The sequence below is a fragment of the Bombina bombina genome, chromosome 8 (genome assembly GCF_027579735.1).
Source record: "Bombina bombina isolate aBomBom1 chromosome 8, aBomBom1.pri, whole genome shotgun sequence".
Taxonomy (NCBI): Eukaryota; Metazoa; Chordata; class Amphibia; order Anura; family Bombinatoridae; genus Bombina; species Bombina bombina.
Window position 1 is genome coordinate 16,680,993 of NC_069506.1, and position 27,535 is coordinate 16,708,527.

Here is a 27,535-nt window from a genome sequence, read left to right on the forward strand (position 1 = left end):
TTTTTACAGCTATGCTGCATCAGTTTCAAGTGATTTAGCATATGAGTATTATGTCCCTTTAATGTCCTTTCAAGATTTAATAAGCCTGTTGTTAGGTGCTGCTGCCTTATAACATGTATTTAGGAAAGAACTGTAAGGGAAATAGAATAGTGAACACTTTAGAATGGAGAAATTTACAAGTCCAAAGTGAGGCTTTAGATTCCGTATTTTATACTGGGGATTACTTAGCAACAGAAGAATGTTCTCATGCTCCTTCTTGGTGTGTAGTGTCGACACTTCTCACCACAGTGGCACTTTATGCCATATCACTACTATATTTATTGCTCGGCGCCATTACTGGAGTTCTCGCTCTGATGTTGACAACAATGGACAGTAGTTTATCAAGTGTTGTCTCTTCTTTCTTTGGCTTTATTTCATGTCCTACTATATACAAAATGGGTAGAGAGAGAAATAGACAAAAGGCAATGACAAGTTGACTACTTTAAAAATAATATGGATCCCCTAACTAAATAATCATTACAAATATAAGTATATGTTTCAAAAGTGATCGGAAGCCTGTAAAAAGGTCAAACTAGCTTGAATCCCAAGTCTATGCTTAATCCTAACCATAACTCTAGACCTAAATCTAACCCTGTCCATAAATCTAGCTTTAACCTCACTTATATTCTAACACTAACCACCACTCTAGACCTAAACCTAACCCTGCCCCTAACTCTAGTTTTAACCCTACTTATATTCTAACACTAACCATCACTCTAGACCTAAACCTAACCCTGCCCCTATCTTTAGCTTTAACCCCACTTATATTCTAACACTAACCATAACTCTAGACCTAAACCTAACCCTGCCCCTAACACTAGCTTTAACCCCACTTATATTCTAATACTAGAAAAATGAGTTACAAAGTCAATAACAAAAGAGTGCTTTAACCCTGCAATTGTATAGGAGAAATTCTCACTGAATAATAAAGGAACGATTGTTTAACCATTCAAACTTTATCTTTATTGGTTTAACTATTCAATCATACACGTTTAAAAACACTTAAACTCTCTAGATATCAATATATAGCATAGGTGTGAATAATTCCTCTGAGAATCATGTATCTAGATGTGAAACCTTGTAATTGGTTTGTATCATATCAATCAGTCGGATGCAAACAATATCTTTTGTAGCTGGCTATTAATAAATTCAGAAAAAATGTTGTAACAAGAGGACTTGTTAATATGTGGAATGTCAGATTATGAGATTAAAGCTATCTAGATAATACTATATCTGTAATTATAAAGTCCTTGCTTACACAGAGCTTCCTCAGAGGGAGCATGAGCGAAATAGGTGTCGGGGGTCTGGCTTTAGAGAGTACATACTCTCATTTTTTAACTGCCCACTCTCCATGATAATTGTTGATTGCAATAATTTTTGCCAATAGCTTGTAAATGTGTGTTATATTCTGAGATCAGACGCTATGCTATGAGTGAAACAAGTCAGTTAAACGTTAATCTAGTCCCCCGCTTTAGAAGGGGCTTAAGCAGACAGTATCTATTATACTGAACAGCTGTGCTAAAGTTAACTGTGTAAGCAAGGACTTTATAATTACAGATTAGCTAGATAGCTTTACTCTCATAATCTGACATCCCACATATTAACAGGTCCTCTTGTTACAACTTTATTTCTGAATTTATTAATAGCCGGCTACAAAAGATATTGTTTGCATCCGACTGCTTGATATGATACAAACCAATTACAAGGTTTCACATCTAGATACATGATTCTCAGAGGAATTATTCACACACTTATGCTATATATTTATATCTAGAGAGTTTAAGTGTTTTTAAATGTGTATGATTGAATAGTTAAACTAAAATATAAAGTATGAATGGTTAAACAATTGTTCCTGTATTATTTTGAGAGAATTTCTCCTATTCAATTGTAGAGGTAAAGCACTCTTTTTTGTTACAGACTTTGTAACTCGTTGTTCTATGAGTCTCCATAGTGCTATATTGCCCCCCTAACAGGTGCTTGTTGATTACAAAAATATTTGGCACCTATAGGTACTTACCATTAGTACTACTTTACCTACTATCTTGTTACTATAATATATTCTAACACTAACCATAACTCTAGACCTAACCCTGCCCCTAACTCTAGCTTTACCCCACTTATATTCTAACACTAACCATAACTCTAGACCTAACCCTAACCCTGCACCTAACTCTAGCTTTAACCCCACTTATATTTTAACACTAACCATCACTAAAGCCCTAAACCTAACTCTGCCCCAAACTCTAGCATTAACCCCACTTATATTCTAACACTAACCATATCGCTAATGCTAGCTGTAGATCTACTCCCTACTGTAACCAGGACCCTAATCTTAAATTATCCCTACCCCTAACATTATACAAATCCTTATCTTAACCGTTACCCTTATCCTAACCGTGACCCTAACATTAATCCTCACCCTAGCCTTTAACATGACATAAACCTAGCTGTAACCATAATTTTCAACCTAACCATGTTCCTAATCCAAACCATAATATTCACTCTTGCTCTATCCGGACTTGAATACAAAGCTAAACCCTTACCTTAGTCCTAAACATAACTCTTACATTAACCCTCACCCTAGCCCTAACCTTATTTCAAGCCAAAATATTCACACTAGCTCTAACCTGATGCAAACCCTAGTCTTAACCCTCACCCTAGCTCTAAACATGACCCTAACCATAATCCTAACTTTTAGTCCTAACCATAACCCTAACATTAACTCTCACCCTACACCCGGGCCCTAATCATAAGCTTAACATTATCCCTCACTCTTGATCTATCCATGACCTTAACCCTAAACCTAAATTATCCATCACCCTAGTCGTAAACTATAGGCATTGTGTATTATGTGTCTCATATTTAAAAATGTATTTTCACAACTTCACAATACTAATCAACTAATTGTACCACAATATGTATATAACATTTTAAATTAAAGAACACACATAATGTTTTCATTTATCTTTGAGGAAGGTGACAACAAGCAATCATTAAATTAAAGATGGACGTTACTTACATGTGTTATATTCTGTTGTAGAGTTGCTGGTGCTAATTTTCTGGATTTAAAAAATTTGAAATCGGCTGGAAATAAAGGAAATATTAAATTTAATAGTTTTTCCTTGTAGTTTTCATAAGGTTCTGATATGTTGAGCAAATCAGATGCAAACCAACCTGTAAGTAATTATGATCATACAAAACTGTTTAGAAATAACAATAAATTAAAAAGACCTAGGAAATGATGAACAAACATTCTCCAGTTTGGAGAGTAATTATAGTGTAGACTTCACAGGAGCTAAACTCAATGAACTCTCTAAGAAAAGGGGCAGAACCCAGAATCCCAGAGAGATGAGAGTGGCATACAATAGAAAGTAATGGAGCTCTCTGGGATACTGAATCTCACAGGGGAGAGTGAAGCTAATGTGGAGCACATTGTACTGATATAAAGCCTCATGTTGAAGCAAATACAAATTATACTGAATTGTTTCCACTACAATTTTACTTGTATTTACAGCTTACTTCTAGTCTGGTACTTTTTCGGACAGTTAAATAAGTATATGGTGAATTTTGAGCAACCTTTACCTGTACAGCTGCAAACCTGCTGGTGTAAAATGCTTATAGAGAATATCATGAATATTGTAAAAGATTCAAACACATCCTGAAACTCTCCTGTTCAGTCCATGGAACTCCCCTGTCCCTCTCACTTTCTGAAGTTTTCAGATTTACGTCACATAGAACAAATATAAAGTGCAATGTAATTTTTAAAAGATACCCATAAATATACAAAGTATGATCCTTATTTGTTAAAGTTACACAGGAACTTTCAAAACATAATCAGTATCAAATGCAAAATAGAAAGAGCAAAGAATTAATATAATAAAACTTCAAGGCCAATAAATGTCTAAAAATTAATTTCATTACAATGCAGTAAATATCAATGCAGCAGAACTCTCATGTAATGCAGTGCTATATTGCACTGGGTGTCTCTCCCTCACATCCAGAAATGCAGGGAACGCCCCTTTGTATCATATGACAGCCATCAGCCAATCACAGACTTGAATACAAAAAGGTATTTGAAATATAAACCTTGCATTTCCAATTCCATTAGGCGCATAGTGTTTTGTCTTTGACAAAATGCTTTTGTTAAAAGTAATGACTGCTGGTTTTTAATGGGAACGCACTTCGTCTTCTTGCTGTGTCATGGGTGATGTCACACACTATATTCATAAGCCATATTACTGAAAAATATTCTATTATTTATATGAAAATCAGTATTTCAACATGTTTAAAATGTGTTTCTTTAAAAAAAGCTTAATTAAAAACTGTTTAAATTTAAAGTGAAAGTAACAGGAAGTGAATGATTGTGTACAGCTGAGATGAGTGACAGCTCACTGGCGGGTATAGGAACTGCCACTGATAAAAGTTGTTTTATTCAGCACAGGAGCATACATTAAAAAAATGTTCTTTTATACATTTTGAAACATTCTTGTTTAGATTTTTGAGTAACACGTCCCTTTTAGTGCAAAAGCACAAGATACGGTCATACTTCATGCGCTCGCTGTTATCTTTTGCAAAAAATGCATCTCTTTCATTGAGTGGTCACTTGACCTGAACAGGGTGAGAATAAGAGTTTTCTGCCCCGTTAGATACCAGGTTTAGAGTAGCAATGAAATTGCTGCTCTTTCAACATAAATCTATAAAGCTAATTATTTGAAAGAGAATCATTTCCTATTTCAGTAGAGGGATCACTAAATAAAATGTATTTAATGAAAAAACATAATTTATGTAAGAACTTACCTGATAAATTCATTTCTTTCATATTGGCCAGAGTCCATGAGCTAGTGACATATGGGATATACAATCCTACCAGGAGGGGCAAAGTTTCCCAAATCTCAAAATGCCTATAAATACACCCCTCACCACACCCACAATTCAGTTTAACGAATAGCCAAGCAGTGGGGTGATAAAGAAAGGAGTAGAAAGCATCAACAAAGGAAATTTGGAAATAATTGTGCTTTATACAAAAAATCATAACCACCATAAAAAGGGTGGGCCTCATGGACTCTTGCCAATATGAAAGAAATGAATTTATCAGGTAAGTTCTTACATAAATTATGTTTTCTTTCATGTAATTGGCAAGAGTCCATGAGCTAGTGACATATGGGATATCAATACCCAAGATGTGGAGTCTTCCACTCAAGAGTCACTAGAGAGGGAGGGAATAAAACAAAAAACAGCCATATTCCACTGAGAAAATAATCCACAACCCAAAAATAAGTTTATTTTCACTTTTGAAAGAAAAAAAAACTTAAATCAAAAAGCAGAAGAATCAAACTTAAACAGCTGCCTGAAGAACTTTTCTACCAAAAACTGCTTCCGAAGGAGCAAATACATCAAAATGGTAGAATTTAGTAAATGTATGCAAAGAGGACCAAGTGGCTGCTTTGCAAATCTGATCAACTGAAGCTTCATTCTTAAAAGCCCATGAAGTGGAGATTGATCTAGTAGAATGAGCTGTAATTCTCTGAGGCGGGGTTTGACCCGACTCCAAATAAGCTTGATGAATCAAAAGTTTCAACCAAGAAGCCAAGGAAATAGCAGAAGCTTTCTGACCTTTCCTAGGACCAGAAAATAAAACAAATAGACTAGAAGTCTTCCTGAAATTTTTAGTAGCTTCCACATAATATTTCAAAGCTCTTACCACATCCAAAGAATGTAAGGATCTCTCCAAAGAATTCTTAGGATTAGGACATAAAGAAAGGACAACAATTTCTCTACTAATGTTGTTAGAATTCACAACCTTATGTAAAAATTGAAAAGAAGTCCGCAAAACTGCCTTATCCTGATGAAAAATCAGAAAATGAGACTCACAAGAAAGAGCAGATAGCTCAGAAACTCTTCTGGCAGAAGAGATAGCCAAAAGGAACAACACTTTCCAAGAAAGTAGTTTAATGTCCAAAGAATGCATAGGTTCAAATGGAGGAGCCTGTAAAGCCCTCAGAACCAAATTAAGACTCCAAGGAGGAGAAATTGACTTAATGACAGGCTAAAGCCTGTACAAAACAGTGTATATCAGGAAGTATAGCAATCTTTCTGTGAAATAAAACAGAAAGAGCGGAGATTTGTCCTTTCAAGGAACTTGCAGACAAACCCTTATCCAAACCATCCTGAAGAAACTGCAAAATTCTAGGAATTCTAAAAGAATGCCAGGAGAATTTATGAGAAGAACACCATGAAATGTAAGTCTTCCAAACTCTATAATAAATCTTTCTAGAGACAGATTTACGAGCTTGTAACATAGTATTAATCACTGAATCAGAGAAACCTCTATGACTTAGAACTAAGCGTTCAATTTCCATACCTTCAAATTTAATGATTTGAGATCCTGATGGAAAAACGGACCTTGAGATAGTAGGTCCGGCCGTAACGGAAGTGGCCAAGGCGGGCAACTGGACATCCGAACCAGATCCGCATACCAAAACCTGTGTGGCCATGCTGGAGCCACCAGCAACACAAAAGACTGTTCCATGATGATTTTGGAAATCACTCTTGGAAGGAGAACTAGAGGCGGGAAGATGTAAGCAGGTTGATAACACCAAGGAAGTGTCAGCGCATCCACTGCTTCCGCCTGAACATCCCTGGACCTTGACAGGTATCTGGGAAGTTTCTTGTTTAGATGAGAGGCCATGAGATCTATCTCTGGAAGCCCCCACATCTGAACAATCTGAGAAAACACATCTGGGTGGAGAGACCACTCCCCTGGATGTAAAGTCTGGCGGCTGAGATAATCCGCCTCCCAATTGTCTACACCTGGGATATGCACCGCAGAGATTAGACAGGAGCTGGATTCCACCCAAGCAAGTATCCGAGATACTTCTTTCATAGCTTGGGGACTGTGAGTCCCACCCTGATGATTGACATAAGCCACAGTTGTGATATTGTCTGTCTGAAAACAAATGAATGGTTCTCTCTTTAGTAGAGGCCAGAACTGAAGAGCCCTGAGAATTGCACGGAGTTCTAAAATATTTATTGGTAATCTCGCCTCTTGAGATTTCCAAACCCCTTGTGCTGTCAGAGACCCCCAAACAGCTCCCCAACCTGAAAGACTCGCATCTGTTGTGATCACAGTCCAGGTTGGGCGAACAAAAGAAGCCCCTTGAACCAAACGATGGTGATCTATCCACCATGTCAGAGAGTGTCGTACATTGGAATTCAAGGATATTAATTGTGAAATCTTTGTATAATCCCTGCACGATTGATTCAGCATACAAAGCTGTAGAGGTCTCATGTGAAAACAAGCAAAGGGAATTGCGTCCGATGATGCAGTCATGAGACCTAAAACTTCCATGCACATAGCCACTGAAGGGAATGACTGAGACTGAAGGAGCCGACATGCTGCAACCAATTTTAAACGTCTCTTGTCTGTTAGAGACAGAGTCATGGACACTGAATCTATCTGGAAGCCTAAAAAGGTGACCCTTGTCTGAGAAATCAAGAAACTTTTTGGTAAATTGATCCTCCAACCATGTTTCCGAAGAAACAACACTAGTTGATTCGTGTGAGATTCTGCAGTATGTAAAGACTGAGCTAGTACCAAGATATCGTCCAAATAAGGAAACACTGCAATACCCTGTTCTCTTATTACAGATAGTAGGGCACCCAGAACCTTTGAAAAGATTCTTGGAGCTGTTGCTAGGCCAAAGGGAAGAGCAACAAATTGGTAATGCTTGTCTAGAAAAGAGAATCTCAGAAACTGATAGTGTTCTGGATGAATCGGAATATGAAGGTATGCATCTTGCAAGTCTATTGTGGACATATAATGTCCTTGCTGAACAAAAGGCAGAATAGTCCTTATAGTCACCATCTTGAAAGTTGGTACTCTTACATAATGATTCAAAATTTTCAGATCCAGAACTGGTCTGAACAAATGTTCTTTCTTTGGTACAATGAATAGGTTTGAATAAAACCCCAAACCTTGTTCCTGAGGAGGAACTGGCATGATTACCCCTGAAGACTCCAGGTCTGAAACACACTTCAGAAAAGCCTGAGCTTTTACTGGATTTACAGGAATGTGTGAGAGAAAAAATCTTCTCACAGGAGGTCTTACTTTGAATCCTATTCGATACCCTTGAGAGACAATGCTCTGAATCCAATGATTTTGGACAGATTTTATCCAACAATCCTTGAAAAACCTTAATCTGCCCCTTACCAGCTGAGCTGGAATGAGGGCCGCACCTTCATGCAGACTTAGGGGCAGACTTTGGTTTACTAAATGGCTTGGATTTATTCCAATTTGAGGAAGGCTTCCAACTGGAAGCAGATTCCTTGGGAGGAGGATTGAGTTTTTGTTCCTTATTTTGACGAAAGGAACGAAAACGGTTAGAAGCCTTAGATTTACCCTTAGGTTTTTTATCCTGAGGCAAAAAAACTCCTTTTCCTCCAGTGATAGTTGAAATAATAGAATCCAACTGAGAACCAAATAAATTATTACCTTGGAAAGAAAGAGATAGTAATCTAGATTTAGATGTCATATCAGCATTCCAAGATTTAAGCCACAAAGCTCTTCTAGCTAATACAGCTAAAGACATGGATCTAACATCAATTTTGATAATATCAAAAATGGCATCACAAATAAAATGATTAGCATGTTGCAGTAAGTGAACAATGCTAGATATGTTAGAATCCAATTCATGTTGCGCTAAATTTTCCAACCAAAAAGTTGATGCAGCCGCAACATCACCCAAAGAAATAGCAGGTCTGAGAAGATGACCTGAATATAAATAGGCCTTCCTTAGATAAGATTCAAGCTTCCTATCTAAAGGATCCTTAAAGGATCTTCCATAGGAATAGTGGTACGTTTAGCAAGAGTAGAAAAAGCCCCATCAACTTTGGGGATCTTTTCCCAAAACTCTATAGATTTTGCTGGTAAAGGATACAATCTCTTAAACCTTGAAGAAGGAATAAAGGAAGTACATGGCTTATTCCATTCCCTAGAAATCATATCAGAAATAGCCTCAGGAATGGGAAAAACACCTGGGGAAACCACAGGAGGTTTAAAAACAGCATTTAAACGTTTATTAGACTGAACGTCAATATGACTGGTTACCTCAATATCCAAAGTAATTAACACTTCTTTTAATAAAGAACGCATATACTCTATTTTAAATAAATAAGTAGATTTGTCAGTGTCAATATATGAGGAAGGATCTTCTGTTTCAGACAGATCCTCATCAGAAGAGGATGAATTATTATGTTGTTGGTCATTTGAAATTTCATCAGCTAAATGAGAAGTTTTAAAAGACCTTTTACGTTTATTAGAAGGTGGAAATGCAGACAAAGCCTTCATAATAGATTCAGAAACAAATTCTTTAAAATTTACAGGTATATCATGCACATTAGAAGTTGAAGGAACTGCAACTGGCAATGTACTATTACTGATAGAAACACTATCTGCATGTAAAAGTTTATCATGACAACTATTACAAACGACATTCGGTGGAATAATTTCTACAATTTTACAACAAATGCACTTAGCTTTGGTAGAACCGATGTCAGGCAGCAATGTTCCAGCAGACAAGATCAGATTGGGACATCTTGCTCAATGTAAGAGAAAAAACAACATATAAAGCAAAATTATCTATTTCCTTAAATGACAGTTTCAGGAATGGGAAAAAATGCAAAAGCATAGGCCTCTTGATAGAGAAAAAAACAGGAGGCAAACATCAATGGAGTATTGAAATAATGAAAAAATTTGGCGCCAAGGATGACGCACAACGTAACGTAAACTTTTTTGGCGCCAAAAATGACCGGAAATGACACACTTGCGTCACTAATGACGCCGCCGTGTGAAAGGTCTCGGCGTCACGTATGACGCCGGAAATGACGAAGTTGCGTCATAAACGTATTTTTTCACGCCAAAAAAAGTTTGCGCCAAAAATGACGCAATAAAGTCTAGCATTTGACGCACCCGCAGGCCTAACACCCGCAATTGCAAAAAGTAATCAAATTGAAAAAAAGAATAAACCCCAGGTAAGAAATACATTTCTTAAAGTGTTTACATTCCCAAATATGAAACTGACAGTCTGCAGAAGGAAATACATGAACCTGACTCATGGAAAATATAAGTACAATACATATATTTAGAACTTTATATAATTGCATAAAGTGCCAAACCATAGCTGAGAGTGTCTTAAGTAATAAAAACATACTTACCAAAAGACACCCATCCACACATAGCAGATAGCCAAACCAGTACTAAAACAGTTATTAGTAGAGGTAATGGTAAATTGAGAGTATATCGTCGATCTGAAAAGGGAGGTAGGAGATGAATCTCTACGACCGATAACAGAGAACCTATGAAATAGACCCCCGTTAGGGAAATCATCGTATTCAAATAAGTGATACTCCCTTCACGTCCCTCTGACATTCGCTGTACTCTGAGAGGAATCGGGCTTCAACAATGCTGAGAAGCGCATATCAACGTAGAAATCTTAGCACAAACTTACTTCACCACCTCCATAGGAGGAAAAGTTTGTAAAACTGAATTGTGGGTGTGGTGAGGGGTGTATTTATAGGCATTTTGAGATTTGGGAACATTTTGCCCCTCCTGGTAGGATTGTATATCCCATATGTCACTAGCTCATGGACTCTTGCCAATTACATGAAAGAAATATGCAATTTCTTAACACTATACACTGATTTATAGAAAAACAAAAAGGTAATTGAAACAGAGTATTTTGCTCATTAAAGAAAAATACATTCACCCATGAAACCATAAATGTTTAATATAAGAGATTCATGTTTCAAGTAAGAGCTAAAATGACTCACTCAACATATCCATGACAACCCCACACCCCTTAGAGCAGATTGTTACAATGTGATCCAAACCCCCCAGTATAAATATATCATTGGTCAAGAAGCCAAATTTGCAAATGTCCAAATCTGGGAATGTCCTGGGAAAATCAGGACACTTGGCAAGAAGGAACGACAGTAATAATAATTACACGTGGCACCGATTTGAATGCCAGCCCAAGAGCCCATAGACAACTATTTAAAAACATGAAGCATAGCTGTGAGATGGGTGTTTAGCAGAGAACAGAATTAGTAGAATATACATTCAGGTGAGGCTAGTGTCAGTGCTTTTTATCTTGTCTGCCATATTGGACTCACCTGTCTTCTCCCCTTGCTTGTAGCAGAGTGTGTAACGCTGCTCACTACTCCAGGCTCCCTCTTATGGCCAAACTGGAGAACATCATCAGATAGAGACAGAGTCCCAGAATGATGATGTCATCATTCCCTATTTAACTATTTCAGTCCTGTTTGCCTTTGCCCTTGCATTGTCTCTGACTTCTATGTGAGTTCCTGTGTTTAACCTAGCTTGTTTGACGTCCCTTCTGGTTCCTAATCCCTGGCTTGTCTGACTACCTGCACTAGCTTTGACTCCTGGCTTGTCATTTGGCTTTTGGACTATTTATTTTCTTTTTGTTATTTTTTTAAAAAAAAGGTATGATTCATTTAGCATTTCAGGTATCTGTCTGATTCCTGGTTACTTGACAGCTAGTGGCTGTGTTAACTTAGTCAAGATCAAGATCCCTTTTTAAGGTTATGGTACAGCAATGCAATATGAAGACAAGTTTAATATAAAAACTATTTTACTTACAGAGGAACACGCCCACTCCAATCGCCAGCATACATCCAGCAAAGACCAGTCCCCCAATGCGAAGAGAGTTGTAATCTGAAGTGGTAACACGCGCACTGATTAATGTAGTATAAAAATACTGCGCTACACAAGTACCGCCCTTACCTATTTGTACGTTTATTATAAAGGGGTTCAAAAGCATTAGCGAAAAACTGTAGTAAGGAATTTGTAAAGATCTTAAAAAAAACTTATTTTTTTGTATGTTTTGCTGTGTTTGTTTTATAGTGAAAAGATGCACTGAGCTCCAGCTATGTCATGTGATTGTTTTAAAGGCATTTTCTAATGCAACGTTTGTGTGTTACTTATCCTAGCTTGCTATGTGTTTAACTTCTACAAAGGAGAAAGATTTCAAAACGGGAGCCCCAAGCCCTGCAGAACACAGCCAATCAGGAGCAGCAGATGAAACTAGTCGCCAATCATGACTTGTTCAGTAACTGCAATACTTGCAGCTCCTGGGTGGTATTTTGAGAGGTTAAACACATTTACTTTTGCTCAATTTGGAATTATAAATTGTTGGGTTAAATGGTAATCTAACCCAGAGTAGTATCTGTAATGCAAAAATGACATGTTCTAATGATTTCATGTTTGCTTTAAAAATGTCCCTTTAAGCAGTAATATTGCTCATTTCACCATATCCACCCCCAGATCCTTAACAAGGTACTGATATCTCACCGTAATAAAATTTGTCACTGGTTACAGAAGTTCCTTTAAAAGAAAATAAAACAAAAAAAATAAAGTCACATGCAGATAACACACAAAAATAATGAATACAAACCTCATGTGTAGACTACAGGATATTGAACATTTTCATTATTTGATTTATTTAATTTTATGATTAAAAAGTACAGAAATGCAACGTAGAATGAACGCAGCTCAGCAGCTTGTTTTTTGCTATTTTGACCACCAGGGGGCAGTCTCCGACTGCCTAGACACACCCCAAACTGAGTAGATCTGCGACAATATAGAGATCAGTCTGATTCTATTCACTAATAGGGAACTGTGGTGAAATACCTGGAGACTTCTGTTAATCATATACTTTATTACATATTCAGTTATTTCATTAAATAACCTGAGCCATAGACATAAACTTCTATTTAAAGTGATATGAATCACAAATGTTTTCTTTCATGATTCAGTTAGAGCAGCCATTTTAAGCAACTTTATAATGTACTCCAATTATTATTTTTTCTTCGTTCCCTTGCTATCTTTATTTAAGAATCAGGAATGTAAGCTTAGGAGCTGGTCTATTTTTGGTTTAGCACCTGGGAAGCATTTGCTGATTGGTGGCTACATTTAGCCAGGTGCTGAACCAAAAATGGGCCAGCTCCTAAGCTTACATTCCTGCTTTTCAAATAAAGATACCAAGGGAACGAAGAAAAATTGATAATAGGAGTAAATTAGAAAGTTTCTTAAAATTGCTGCTTTATCTGAATCATGAAAGTAAAATGTGTGTTTCATATCCCTTAAGCTACTTGCTGTGCGGGGTAATTACAGCTAAAACGGAAACAATTCACTTTTTGGTTGTTGTCTATGCATTTTTTTTAAATGAATTTGACTTTGTGCACACAACCACACATTTAAATAGACAGTAGACACATTGTAATTACAATATATTCCTGTTGGCAGGCAGGCAATACGGTTAGCCACTGCCATAATGTCAGTATAAAGTGCATTGCTCTGCAGTTGTTATCTGATAAAGCCAATTAGGTACAGATATGTAGCAGAGTTATCCTTTAGAAATCAACAGGGTGCAGAAAATCCTTAAATTTGTAGAGCTAAATCAAATTAAAAAGGGGCAAAATAAAGAATGAAAGTAAATTGCAAAAGTGTTTCATTGCACATAAATATTTTATATACAAATCTATGTGTTTACTGTGCTGTTAACCCCATCAGCAAGGCTAAGGCACAGCAGCTATTGAGCATGGCATGACAAAGAGCCAATTAGGCGTGGCATACACACGGAGTAGCCAATCAGTGTGTGTTTACTGCTCAGAATTGGGACTTTAGCTCTGTTACTAAACCCTTTGTAAGGTTAAATGCATAGACCTAGATACTAGACCAGCCTTAGGGATCCTAGCAGTTAGGTAGGTGGGAGGGCTTGGCACTTAAGGGGTTATTTGCATTTGAGGATTGTGGTTAGGTGGTTTATTTCTGTGGGAGACTTGGAGGTTATGGGGTTAATACAGATAGAGCCTTCTAGCAGGTGATGAACGTTAATTAGGGGGAGTGTCTAGGGGTCATGACTAGGGTTAAACATGACAGGTCACTAAATAGTAGCTGAGGTTGGTCTATTGTATATAAAAAAAAAAAAAAAAAAAAAAAAAAAGAAAGTACCACCTCTTGGTGTAGTGCATCAGTTTGAGCTTATTAAATGTCACCTAACCTATTGTTGCAGAGGATACTAAAATCACCTGTACTAGCAAATTAGATCTTTTTATTTTTTAACCTGCCCCTTTATATTTGCTAACACATTAATATAAACATTCCTTGGTGGAATGAGGGTGAATTCTGCCATCTTCAGTTTTTAGCGTCATCAAAATGTGAGTCCCACAGCCAATTCCTTTCTACCTATCAGCCATTTACTTTAATTTTGCACACACAAAAAAATATATAGAGTATCCAGCCTGACATCCATCACACAATCTCATTACATTGTCTAATAATTAAACATGCTCAGCCTCAGCATAAGAGAATGAGATATTTAGTGCAGAAATGTTTTCTGATTGTACTTACCTGCACACCCAGCCAGACTCAGGAGCACTAAAACGAACGTATTCTGGTAAAATAAAGCAGAACAAACCATTGTTTTTTTTGTGCAAATAGAGGACACTAAGTTGTTTTTATAGAATGTCTTGCACATAAGCTCTAGTAATGATGTTTTAGCTAGGATGGTCTGACGGACATTTCTATGGGAATATTTATACCTACACACAAGGAATATACCTTGAGTTATAGATTTGGACATGGTGTCAGAGTTTGGACCTCACATCACAGGATTCCTGCTGCATTACCTCTATACCACTGGTTTTCAAACCTGTCCCCAGACCTCCCTAAGAGGCCAGATTTTGAGGAAATCTGAACTGGAGCACAGGTGAAATAATCAGCTGATTAGTAAACAGTTGTTTTACCTGCTCTCATCCAAGGTAATCCTGAAAATCTGGTCTGTTGGGGAGGCCTTAGGACAGGTTTGAAAACCAGTGCACTATAGCGTCTCAGATTTCTAAATGATTTTCCAATGCTATCAGGCCTCTTGTGAGCTGCTGGTGCAATGTAAAATGCGGAGAGCGTATTGCTCTCCGCATTTAGCGAGGTCTTGCGGACCTGATCCGCAGTGTCGGATCAGGTCCGCAAGCCCTTTGATAAATGGGCGTGCAGGAGCGGTTTTACAGTGCAAACCCACTCCCCACTGAATCTACCCACCAAAAACCTGCAACTGCCCAAATGCTTTCCAGAGTCAGTATAAGGATTCATCTCCCTATGTGTTGGCGGCTGCTCACTGGTTACACACCACCTAATATGCTCCTGTATGATCATTCTGCGCAGCATAATGTCTGTAGCACATATGATAACATCATTACACTAGCTTTTACAGGTAATGTTGCTTGACATATAAATTGCCTCTACCCAGAACAAACTTCCACTAGACAGATAGTTCTAGGGGTAACAAGGACTCATGTGACACTTTAAAATGGACAAACAAAATTATTAGCATCACTCAAGGATCAGAATTGAGTGCAGTTAGAAGAAAAATTAGATAGCAACATCTCAATATTTGCAGATTGCATTTAATTGTGAAAGTGATAAGATCAGAGCAGGATATAATTGTTTTGTAAGTTAATATGAAAATTTGCAAAAATGGGCTGGTAAATGGCTACTGAGATTTACCACTGTTAAATGCAATCCAGTACATTTTCGCAGCATATAAGCATGCTGCCTGTTGCCTAAGCTGGACTAAACTTGTTGGAACAGAGGTGGAAAAGGGTTTAGCATTTCTTACAGTCCGCAAACTAAAAAGTAGTGTTCAATGCAGTCAGTTGCTCATAAGAAAATAGCATGTATAAAAGGTCACGTGCAAGACAAGAGAGCATAATTCCCCCCTCACCTTGATCATTGAGTATAGTTTTTGGACTAATTATTTAAAAAGACATTGCAGTATTAAAACTGGTTTAGAGAAGGGATACAAGATTTAAGCTATGAGGGAGATTAGCTAAATTGGCACGAGAGCTGATAATTCTTTATATGAATATATTCATGGTCCAAAAACTTGATAGCAGCACTGTATTTTTAGAGAAATTTCCAGATTTTATTGTAAAGGGGGTTTAAGAAGCAGCCAATCCGGATGCTTGTCCCTTGACTTGCAAGGAAGATTGTATGTGGCATGTGCAGCACAGTCAGTTTATTTCTCCGCTTAGTTTTTTTAAATTTACTATGAAATCTTTCAAGATTATGGCGACATCCCACAAGATCAAAGTAAAGCAAAACGTGAGCACAGAACTGATGATTGTGACTGGCTGTTTTATGATTTAATTTTGTGCAGGTGAAAGGGAGTAAATAAGATTTTATGATGAATAAATGTCCCTGTACAGCTAAGGAAAAGGAGCTTCAGGGCTCTATCATTTGAGGGGCCAACAAGGTTCCCAGCTAGGGAATGGATAGTGAATGGGTTGCAGACGGTTCGTCCAATGAACACATTTATTATTGCACAAGGAATTTGTGTAGCTCCACCCCCTTCTCTCGTGTGACCAATCACGCAAGAGCAGGACCTTCCAATGACAGCATTTATTATAAAAATAAAGTTGAAACAGGATCTGTAAATATTGAACTTGATGGATTTTTTGTCTTTCCATCTGATCTTCAATTTTATTGTGTTACCTACAAACACCAGACACCAACGGAGACCCATTTAGAGATGGGACAAGTGTGAGCACCTGGCAGAAACTGGTCAACTCCCTGCTTTGTGTGAGCTACTGGACATGTAGGGGCAGAAACAGGGTTTACCATTTTCCTTTGCATGTGTTACAGGCAGGAAGGAGTTAATAACTGCTTACCCGTGTGAAATATAAACTAGCAAATATGATATAGAAGTGACAGTGCCTAGGGCAGCACAAAACCTAAACACTCTACAGAACATTTTAATGAACTGAGAAAGCTGAGTTTTAGTTCAGATTATTATGGAATCTGTATAATTGTTTAGCTGCAATACTGGAACCTGACAAGTCTGTACCAAATGTCTCTTCACTTCAGTTTAATCTACTGCGCTCCATTAATGGCCGGATATTGTCTCCATCCAATAGTAACAATGAGACCAAAACTAATTATGGCAGCTCAGTGAAATTAGTATTTTGTTTTTATCGGTAAGCTGTGTACTTGCATATAGTTTATGACCTGGTGACAACCTCTCGCATAGGGATTGTATACTATGTGTAATAATTAAGATATTTTCAACATTATACAATTCCTACAATGTTATAAATTAGATGGAATAACAATAAATAAGTTTCTTAAAATTATTCCATCATTGCCCATAATCCCTTTATTACCCATTCCCCAGTTTTGCATAACCAACATGGTCTATATTAATATACTTTATACCTCTGTGATTACCTTGTATCTAAGCCTCTGCAGACTGCCCCTTATCTCAGTTATATTAATATACTTTTTACCTCTGTGATTACCTTGTATCTAAACCTCTGCAGACTGCCCCTTACCTCAGTTATATTAATATACTTTTTACCTCTGTGATTACCTTGTATCTAAGCCTCTGCAGACTGCCCCTTATTTCAGTTATATTAATATACTTTTTACCTCTGTGATTACCTTGTATCTAAGCCTCTGCAAACTGCCCCTTATCTCAGTTATATTAATATACTTTTTACCTCTGTGATTACCTTGTATCTAAGCCTCTGCATACTGCCCCCTTATTTCAGTTCTTTTCAAAGGCTTAAAAATCAGCCTATGAGCCAAGCTAAATTTAGCTTTCAACTAAGAACAGCAAGAGAACAAAGCTTATTTGATGATAAAAGTAAATTGGAAAGTTGTTTAATATTGCATGTTCTATCAGAATCAAGAAAATTTAATTTTGACTTTACTGTCCCTTTATGAGCAGATTAATAAGGGAGCCTTATTGAACAAACAAGAGAAGTCACTGGATATAAGGGAGGGTCTGGAGCCCTTTTATCCATAAAAGGTTCTTTAAATAAGATATTTGCAAAAAGACATGGGCTGGGATATCGGAATATGACACTAAATAGAGTAATGTCATAAAATTGCTGTTGAGGGTAACAGTTTATATCCAGTAGTATATTCCTTTCCGTCCAAATATACAGAAAAGTGCACAGGGTGATGTATATAAAATAAACTATTACATAAAACAACATCCATATCTACACCAGGGGCAGCAGTTAGGGGTGCTAGATATTTAGATATCCCTTGCCCTACGTATTATGTGATCTTAAATGTAATAGATGAATTTCCTTACCTGAGTAATCATGATGATTTCACAAAAAGACCTTCAGTTGTGTAAAACAATTTGTCACCATACAAACTGCCTGCTCCTTGTGTGCTGACTCTACACAGTCTGAGGATGTTATTGACCCAACAAGACCAGTAATATAAACCAAAAACACACACAGGTCAGAACCAGCCTGGGCCCAACAGAACTGACCAGAGATAGAGAAACAAAGCAGGGATGTGACAATAACAGAGTCAGTGACACAACTGGCTGATAAACATAACAAATACATACAAATATATATCTGTAAATTTACTTATGCTCCCTTTAAAAAAAACTGAAACCCAATGTTTTTCTTTCATGATTCAGTTTAAATAACTTCCCAATTTATTTGTTACCTGATTTGTTTCGTTCTCTTTGTATATTTTGTTGAAAAGCAACCTAGGCTCAGAAGCTGCTGATTGGTGGCTGCACATATATGCCTCTTGTCATTCTCTGTCAGCTTTCAGAAGCACATTACTGATCATTCAACAAAGGATACCAAGTGAATGAAGCAAATTAGAAAATAGAAGTAAATTGGAAAGTTGTATAAAATTAAATGTTCTGTCTGATTCAGAAAAGAAAAAAAAGTTGGGTTTCATGTCCCTTTAACCCCTTAACGACCGACGACGTATGCCATACGTCCTCAAAAAAAAAGCACTTAACGACTGAGGACATATGGCATACGTCGTCGGTTAAACAGAGCACTGGAAGCGATCAAAATCGCTTCCAGCCACTCTTACAGTATTGCAGGGATGCCTTGATGTCTAGGCATCCTGCAATACAGTTCCCGAGTGCCGGGACCGGATTGATCACTCCCCCACGAGTGATCACTTCCGGTTTCGCTCCACGTGGAGCCCAGCAGTGTTTCAGAGCATCGGAAGCGATCGGACACGCTTCCGATGCTTTGCTTGTGTGCTAAGTGCCTCGGTGGGTCGAGGCACTTAGTTAGTTATAAAATAAAAATAAAGAGAGAAAAAAAAAAAGCTCCAAATAGCCCCCCCCTTCACTAGGCATCCAAGATGGCGATGCCCAGTGCATCATGGGGCCTCTGGGGGTGTCCCTAGCCTGCCTCATCATAGGGGCAAGCTAGGGTCACCCAATCTGAGCCTCCCACCCAAAAAAAAAACACATAAATAAAATATCCCATTTGTCTGATCATGTCAATATTTGTAAATATTGACACTGATCAGTGTGGATCTCCCTCCCTCTCCTCACTTGCGATTTTGTTGGAGAGAGAGAGACCTGTTTTTTGCAGAGAGAGATTTAATTCTTTTATTTGTTAAAAAATATAGAACCAAAGGCCCATTTCAGAGCCATTAACCCCTAGCTTGCCAGTGATCACTATAAATCACTGGCATTAGCATAGCTGCACTTTTTTTGCTGTCTGTGCATTTTTTTAGGGGTTAATTTTTTTTGTTGTATTTTTTTTAAAAACCCAAAAGCTCTTTTCAGAGCCATTTAGCTAATTTAATTTCCAGAGTCATTAACCCCTAGCTTGCCAGTGATCGCTATAAATCACTGGCAGTAGCATAGCTGTACTTTTTTGCTGTCTGTGCATTTTTTTAGGGGTTAATTTTGTTGTAATTTTTTAAAAATCCAGAGGCTCTTTTCAGAAACATTTAGTTAATTTAATTTTCAGAGCCATTAACCCCTAGCTTGCCAGTGATCACTATAAATCACTGGCAGTAGCATAGCTGTACTTTTTTGCTAGTTAATTTAGTTAATTAATTTAGTTAATTAATTTAATTTAAAAAAAAAAATAGTACATTTTTTCTGTGACAGATACAAAAATGTCACAGAAAATATATAGTGCTGAGGAGGCGTATGCCATCCTTGCGTCAGAGTCAGATGCCTCTATGTCTGACTCAGACCCCAATTTTGACCCTGCCATATGCTCAGATACATCACTAGATGCAGTCTCAACTGATAGTGATGTATCTGTGGCTGCTAGACCCCCTACCAGCCCCCCTGCCAGAAGGAGGCGTGTTGCTGCCGAAGAGTGGGTAACACCTCATCTCCAGAGGCCAGATATCCCACCCTTCACAGCAAATGCTGGCATAAATATAGATGTGGCAGGTTTTAGCCCCCAGCAGTTTCTGGAAGTGTTTCTGGGCGATGATGTATTGGGAAACATTGTCGCCCAAACTAATTTATATGCCCATCAGTTCCGTGCTGCAAAGCCTGGAACATATTTGGCAAAGCAGCAATGGGCCCCCCATCAATGTGCCAGAATTCAAAAAATTCTGGGCATTGACCATGCTGATGGGCATCATAAAGAAACCCTCCATTCGCTCCTACTGGAGTACTAGCCCCATCTGCTCTACCCCCATTTTCTCCCAGATTATGGTTGAGGAAGAGGTATGAAATGATTCTGCATTTCATGCACTTCAGCGACAACAGCCTGTGCCCCCCTAGGGAGCATCCCCAATTTGACAGGCTGTATAAAATCCGCCCCCTGATAACCCACTTTTCTGCCAGGTTTGCAGAGGCTTATACACCTGGAAGGAATATATGCGTTGATGAATCCCTAATGAAGTATAAGGGAAGGCTGGGATTCAAGCAGTTTATTCCTTCCAAGCGCTCCAGATATGGGGTAAAGGTGTATAAGCTCTGTGACAGCGAGAATGGGTATACTCAGGCCTTCCGGGTGTATGAGGGAAAGGATAGCCACCTTGACCCTCCAGGTTGCCCAGAACATATGGGAACCACTGGCAAGATTGTCTGGGACCTGATATTACCCCTAATGAACAAAGGGTATCACTTGTACTTAGACAATTTTTATACAAGTGTCCTTTTGTTCAAGCTACTGTATTGCTTTGATACAGTAGCTTGCGGTACAATTAAAAAGAACCGCGCAGGTTTCCCAGGACAGCTTGTACGCACCCGGCTACGAAGGGGGGAGACCTCAGCTCTGTGCCAAGAGGAGCTGTTGGCACTTAAGTACAGAGACAAGAAGGATGTATACCTTCTTACCACCATCCACACAGAGAGGACGGTGGCGGTTTCTGTACGTGGCAGAGCTGAGATCATAAGGAAGCCAGTGTGCATCAAGTCTTATAACCGGCATATGGGTGGGGTTGATCTGGCTGATCAGCTGCTGCAGCCCTACCTAATTATGCGGAAGACAAGGGCCTGGTACAAAAAGGTTGCAATTTACCTAATGCAGATTGCAACCCACAACGCTTTTTTGTTGTTCAAAAAAGCAAACCCCAGAGTTAAAAAGACTTTTTTACAGTTTCAGCTCCAGATTATTACAGGGATTTTGTACCATGATGCACCTGCTCCCCGGGCGGTGATGGAAGAGAGCAGAGTTGGGGCTACCCATTTTATTTTTAAAATCCCCCCTACTGCCGCAAAGCAGAAACCACCAAAAAAAATGCAGAGTCTGTACCAAGAGGGGGAAGAGAAGGGACACCATATATCACTGTCCTGATTGCCCTGGACAGCCTGCACTCTGCATTGGGGACTGCTTCAAGCGGTACCATACAATGGTCAATTTTTTAAAAAATAAATACATTTGCTGTTATATATATATATATATTTTTCTTTTGGTTATGTTTACAGTTAGATGTTTTTTTTTACTTTTACTGTGCCAGATTTTTACATTTCACTACTCTATTTTTTTTCTAAAATTGGGCCTGGTTTTTTTTTTTTAACCAAAACCCCTGTCAAACCTATGCATGGGGGACATAGGTGTTCTCAGGGTGCCCTGCAGAAAACAACCTGAAGTATTCTTTTGTAATAACTTACAACAGTCTCTCCTAAATCATAGTCAAAAAGCAATGTGTCTGTAAAAATGAAAATTGAAAAATTACCACCATACACTTTCTCCAATTTTTTGGGCTAAAACGGTTGCTTCAAAGGCATCAAAGCACACCATATACAATACCTTGGGGTGTCAACATTTAAAAAATATACACTTTGAATGCAATAAATAAAAGTGGGGTATGCGATAGGCCTATCTTTAGTTTGGGGCCTATCAGAAGAAATACTCTCATTTTTAATAACTAAAATCATGTAACATAACCTTCCCAAAATCCTGGCAAACCTATGCATGGGGGGCATAGGTGTACTCAGGGTGCCTTGCAGAAAACAACCTGAAGTATTCTTTTGAAATAACTTACAACAGTCTCTCCTAAATCATAGTAAAAAAGCAATGCGTCTGTAACAATGAAAATTGAAAAATTACCACCATATACTTTCTCCAATTTTTTGGGCTAAAACGGTTGCATCAAAGTCATCAAACCACTCCATGTATAATACCTTGGGGTGTCAACTTTTTAAATATAATCACATTTATGGAAAACAAATAAATTGGGGTATGTTAAAAGACCCCCAAAAAAGACGATAGGCAAAGAAAATATGTTAAATGTGAAAAAAAAAATCAAACACATGTCAGACATTTGGCATTGCACCGCCCAAACAAGCCACCAAACCTATGCATAGGTGGTATCACTGAACTCAGGAGATGTTGGTGACCACATATTGGTGTCTTCTTTGGTAGTAACACATAACAGGAGCTGTGAATCCATGTCTAAAGTACAATGTATGTGAAAAATAACACAAAGAAATGAATGCCCAATAGTTTGACAAAGACTAGTGGTTGAATTAGTATATGGAAAGTGTTAAAATACCTGCATTTGAAATACCCTAGGATGTCTACTTTTCAAAAATATATGGTTTGATGGGGGTAAATTACATTGGCCGGCTTCAGAAATGTCTTAAATAGAACATGGGTGCATGGGATGTGAAAATGGGAAGTGTAAAAAATGGAATGCGCTTCCTAAAAATAAGGCCTTTTAGCCCCCAGGGAACCCAACACACCTATACATGGGTGGTATCACTGTACTCAGGAGATGTTGTTGAACACATATTGAGGTGTTTTTTGGCAGTAACACATAACAGGAACTGAGAATCCATGCCTAAAGTACAATGTGTGTGAAAAATAACACAAAAAAATGACTACCCAAAAGTTTGACAAAGACTGGTGGTTGAATTAGTGCATGGAAAGTGTTAAAATACCAGCATTTGAAATACCCTAGGGTGTCTACTTTTCAAAAATATATGGTTTGATGGGGGTAAATTCCATTGGCCAGCTTCAGAAATGTCCCAAATAGGACATGGGTGCATGATGACCGATGTGAAAATTCCAAGTTGAAAAACTGGAATGCGCTCTCTAAAAATAAGGGCTTTTAGCCCCCCGAGAACCCGACACACCTATACATGGGTGGTATCACTGTACCCAGGAGATGCTGCTGAAGACATATTAGGGTGTTATTTGGCAGTAACCCTTAATATCATCAGTAAATGTATTCTTAAATTGCTATTTTGTCAAAAAATCAAATTCCCCCCCCCCCCCCAAACTTTGGCATAGATTGGTGGTAAAATGGTTGCATGAAAAAAGTCAAAATACCCCAAGTTTAATACCTTAGGTTGTCTTCTTTTAAAAAATATATACATTTGAAGGGTTATTCAGGGATTCCTGACAGATATTGGTGTTACAATGTAACTGTCGCCAATTTTGAAAAAACATGGTTTTGAAATAGCAAAGTGCTACTTGTACTTATTGCCCTATAACTTGCAAAAAAAGCAAAGAACATGTAAACATTGGGTATTTATAAACTCAGGACAAAATTTAGAAACTGTTTAGCATTGGTATTTTATGGTGGTTGTAGATGTGTAAGAGATTTTGGGGCTCAAAGTTAGAAAGTGCATTTTTTTTCATTTTTTCCTCATATTTTATAATAAATTATAAGATATGATGAAAATAATCATATCTTTAGAAAGTCCATTTAATGGCGAGAAAAACAGTATATAATATGTGTGGGTACAGTAAATGAGTAAGAGCAAAATTACAGTTAAACACAAACATTGCAGAAATGCAAAAATAGCCTTGGTCCCAGATGGTCAACAAATTGAAAAGTGGTCTGGTCACTAAGGGGTTAATCATAGATCTACTGATATCAAAATATTCCATTCAGGGTTATAGGAAAACATGTTCCAGGGTACTGAGTGCCAACAACTCAGATAACTACAGTGAAAGTAACTATACGTACCAGTGTGTGTTGTTTAAAGGGACATTTGTTAGAGCTGGTCATTGTAGCGTAATTTCCTTTTCGAACAACTAAAAGCAATTACAATTAACTTGAAAAGTACATCTCATTGATGTTCCTGGGATTTTCCAATACAAACTCCAAAATGTATAGAAACAGAAGCGGCAGCTGCAGTTACTGAAGTCACATTAAAGGGACAGTATACACCAATTTTCATATAACCGCATGTAATGGACATGACTATAAAATATGCACAGATTCCGATCTAAAAATCCAGTATAAAACCTTTTAAAAAGTACTTAGAAGCTCCCAGTTTAGCTCTGTTGATGATGTTAGGCTAGGACACCCAGTGAAATGGGAATGAGAAAGCATAAGGCGCAGACCTCTGAAAAGCAGCACAATGTTATAAAAAAAATAAGCAAAACTATACATTGTTACAAAAACCCTCCCAGATGGGCTTTATAAGTAGATCTGCAAAATGTTTATGCAAAGAAAAATGTAATGTACAATGTCCCTATAAGCAGACATTTCTGTTGTGTTGCTATAGAACAATATAAATAAACAGCAAGTTTGCAGCTGGCAGCGTCTATAATCTATTTAAAATAAGAAAATGTCTTTGATGAGGTAGGAGGATGAGCTGTGCCCAGCACTTTAATGACCCTGTGTGGTTTGGCAACTTCATGTCTCACATTGTTTCAGACAGTTTATATTTCATAGCTCTAACTTTTTTTACACCAATATTCAGAACAATCTTTTTAACTTGTGGTTGTCCATAAGACCTGTCAATCTTTTTTAGGCAGATCCTGATTGGTCATCAGTACTTGAAGCAAATTTGCTGTGCTGCGTTTACTGTCATTCTATTCACATTTTCCCCTTAGTTTGATATTTATTTACCAACATTTCCTTGCAATGTGTATATTTTACTAATGGCATTTGTCTATAAACTTAACAGTCCAACTTCAGCAACATGATTTGTAGGGGTTTGTACCCTATATAGGTGTCATGGGGACTTCTGTATAGTCCGTTTTCTCTCTGTACACTATCACTTCATATTAGTGAAGTTTTTCTAGGTCCTCTGACACTGCTGGCCGTGAACAAACAACTACTGGAGCCAGAGGTAATGTCACTGTGCAGATGTCACATGCGCAGAAAACACAAAGTGACACTAAACACTTTTATAGAGAAAACATTATGGCCATAATGAAAATTCAAACTTAGGTGTTTACAAAACAAAAAGGTAATATTGCTTTTTATACACATAAGATACAGGCTAACAGACAAACATTACTGTACAATCTCCCTTTAATTCTGGCTCACAAAAAAACATCATCAAAAGGTTTCCATCCTACAACAGATCACAGCCTCTTGTGGACAAGCAACAATATCCCATTGCTGGTGCTAAAATGTATGTAAGTTGACTTGATACAAGTTAAAATAGTTTTGATAGATTATTTTCATAGCCAAGGCTCAAGTCTAACTAATCACAATATAAAAAAGGTCTATTTTGCCCCCCTTTCCTGAAATGCAACTTTAAAAAAAAAAAAAAAGTCAGACTTTTATAAAGTAATGGACACCACAATCTACTGGAGGACAATTAGGTATATATATATATATATATATATATATATATATATATATATATATATATATATATATATATATATATAAAAAAAAAACAATTAGAAAGACTAGGCAAACAAGGTGTATGAAACCGAATTATCTATCTGGGTTTTCACACCACCTCATTTGCACAAAAAAAAAAAACTAATTTTATTGCCTGAGTTATATATTTACCAAACTGTACTTAGCAAGAGAGAAGTAAATAAAATATGACATGCAGTTGCCATTTATATAAAACAGAGGACCTTCTAGAAACTGAACCTTTACATCTTCAATGTGTAAATAACTAATTGTAAAAAATAAAAACCTACATACTCTAAGGCTAATCTTTGTTTTTAATCATATCTAGCATTTGTTTACAGTTTAAAAACAGTTTAAAATGTGAGCAGCTCTTGAAGGCCTATGAAGTCCGTGCTTCAGCTTCTCTTAAGAGGAAATTCAGTCTGAACTTCAGATAAGTTTTTTTTTCTGGCAAATTTCAGTTTTTCTACTCCTCTTGTATCATGTGACAGCCATCAGCCAATCATAAATGCAAAACAAAAAGTATAAAATATAAAAAGACTGAACATTTTGTTAATGGAAGTAAAATGGAAATTAAAGTTTAATTTTCACTAGAGTGTCCCTTTAAGTATAGGTAGGGATACAACAGGCAAAATTAGCTATTTCAAATGGTTTACAAAAAGTTCCTTTACCTCTTTTATATAAGCATTTAATACACCCCTGCTGGTTAAAATGGATTATTGGGAATTAAAGTGATTTTTTTTATGGTACTACACTGTTCCTTTAAGTACATGCCCATACAAATGAACTGAGCATGCAGGTACAGCAGAATTGCTTAGGCTGTGTCTAAAACACAAACAGGTATTGCAATGCTAATTATGGCACAAGCAGCCATTTCAAACACAAAAATATCTCCCTTTCACCGCACCTAGGGAAGGGCGAATGTGTTTATATCCGAATTCGAATGTTAGAACGAATGTTATTCTAGAAATTCGATTTACATAATAGAATGTTGATAAGAACGAATATTCTTAAAAATTCGATTTTCGAATGTTACAGTTTTCGAATGTCACATTCAAATTCGAATGTCACATTCGAATATCACATTTGAATATTACATTTATAAAACACAATTGTAGACTAGAAACACTATTTCGAATGTCACATTCTAATCGAATATCACATTTAAAACACAGTATTAGACTAGAAATACTATTTCAAATTTGAATGTCACATTCGAATATTACATTGCTAAACATTCTATTATTCGAACAAATATTTTCGAATTTTATTAAAAAATTCGAAGACGAAAATTTGAAAATAGAATGTTAGAATGCTATATAAACATTCGAAATTCGATTCGAACGAACGAACCAAAATTCGTTTTAAATTTTGAATTTTTAGAAACATTCGCCCATCCCTAACCGCACCCCACCCACTGGGAGATTAATAAGGACACTAAAGTCAAATTAAACTTTCATGATTTAGACAGAGCTGCAGATTTACAAGTTTACAATTTGCTTCAGCACAGAACACAGTTTAATAAAATAGATGGACTATTCTGTAATGAAATGCAAAAATCTGAATCTTACACACAGCACGTTGTCGTTTTAAAAAAATAAGTTCACTCAG

General features: G+C 37.2%; 1 protein-coding gene across 2 annotated transcripts; it reads right to left on the minus strand.

Moving 5' to 3' along the window:
• LOC128638275 (FXYD domain-containing ion transport regulator 6-like) lies at positions 1-18,311 on the minus strand. Of its 2 annotated transcripts, none has more exons than XM_053690141.1 (6): positions 18,216-18,311; positions 14,471-14,513; positions 12,410-12,442; positions 11,699-11,773; positions 3,059-3,123; positions 1-420 (listed from the first exon to the last, which is right to left on the minus strand). In XM_053690141.1, exons 1-6 carry the CDS (start codon positions 18,225-18,227, stop codon positions 409-411), a joined length of 240 nt encoding a protein of 79 aa, XP_053546116.1. In that variant the 5' UTR covers positions 18,228-18,311; the 3' UTR covers positions 1-408. The 2 variants fall into 2 exon arrangements, with proteins under 2 accessions (XP_053546116.1, XP_053546117.1); XM_053690142.1 differs by having other exon boundaries at positions 1-423.
• Positions 18,312-27,535: the final 9,224 nt, after the last annotated feature.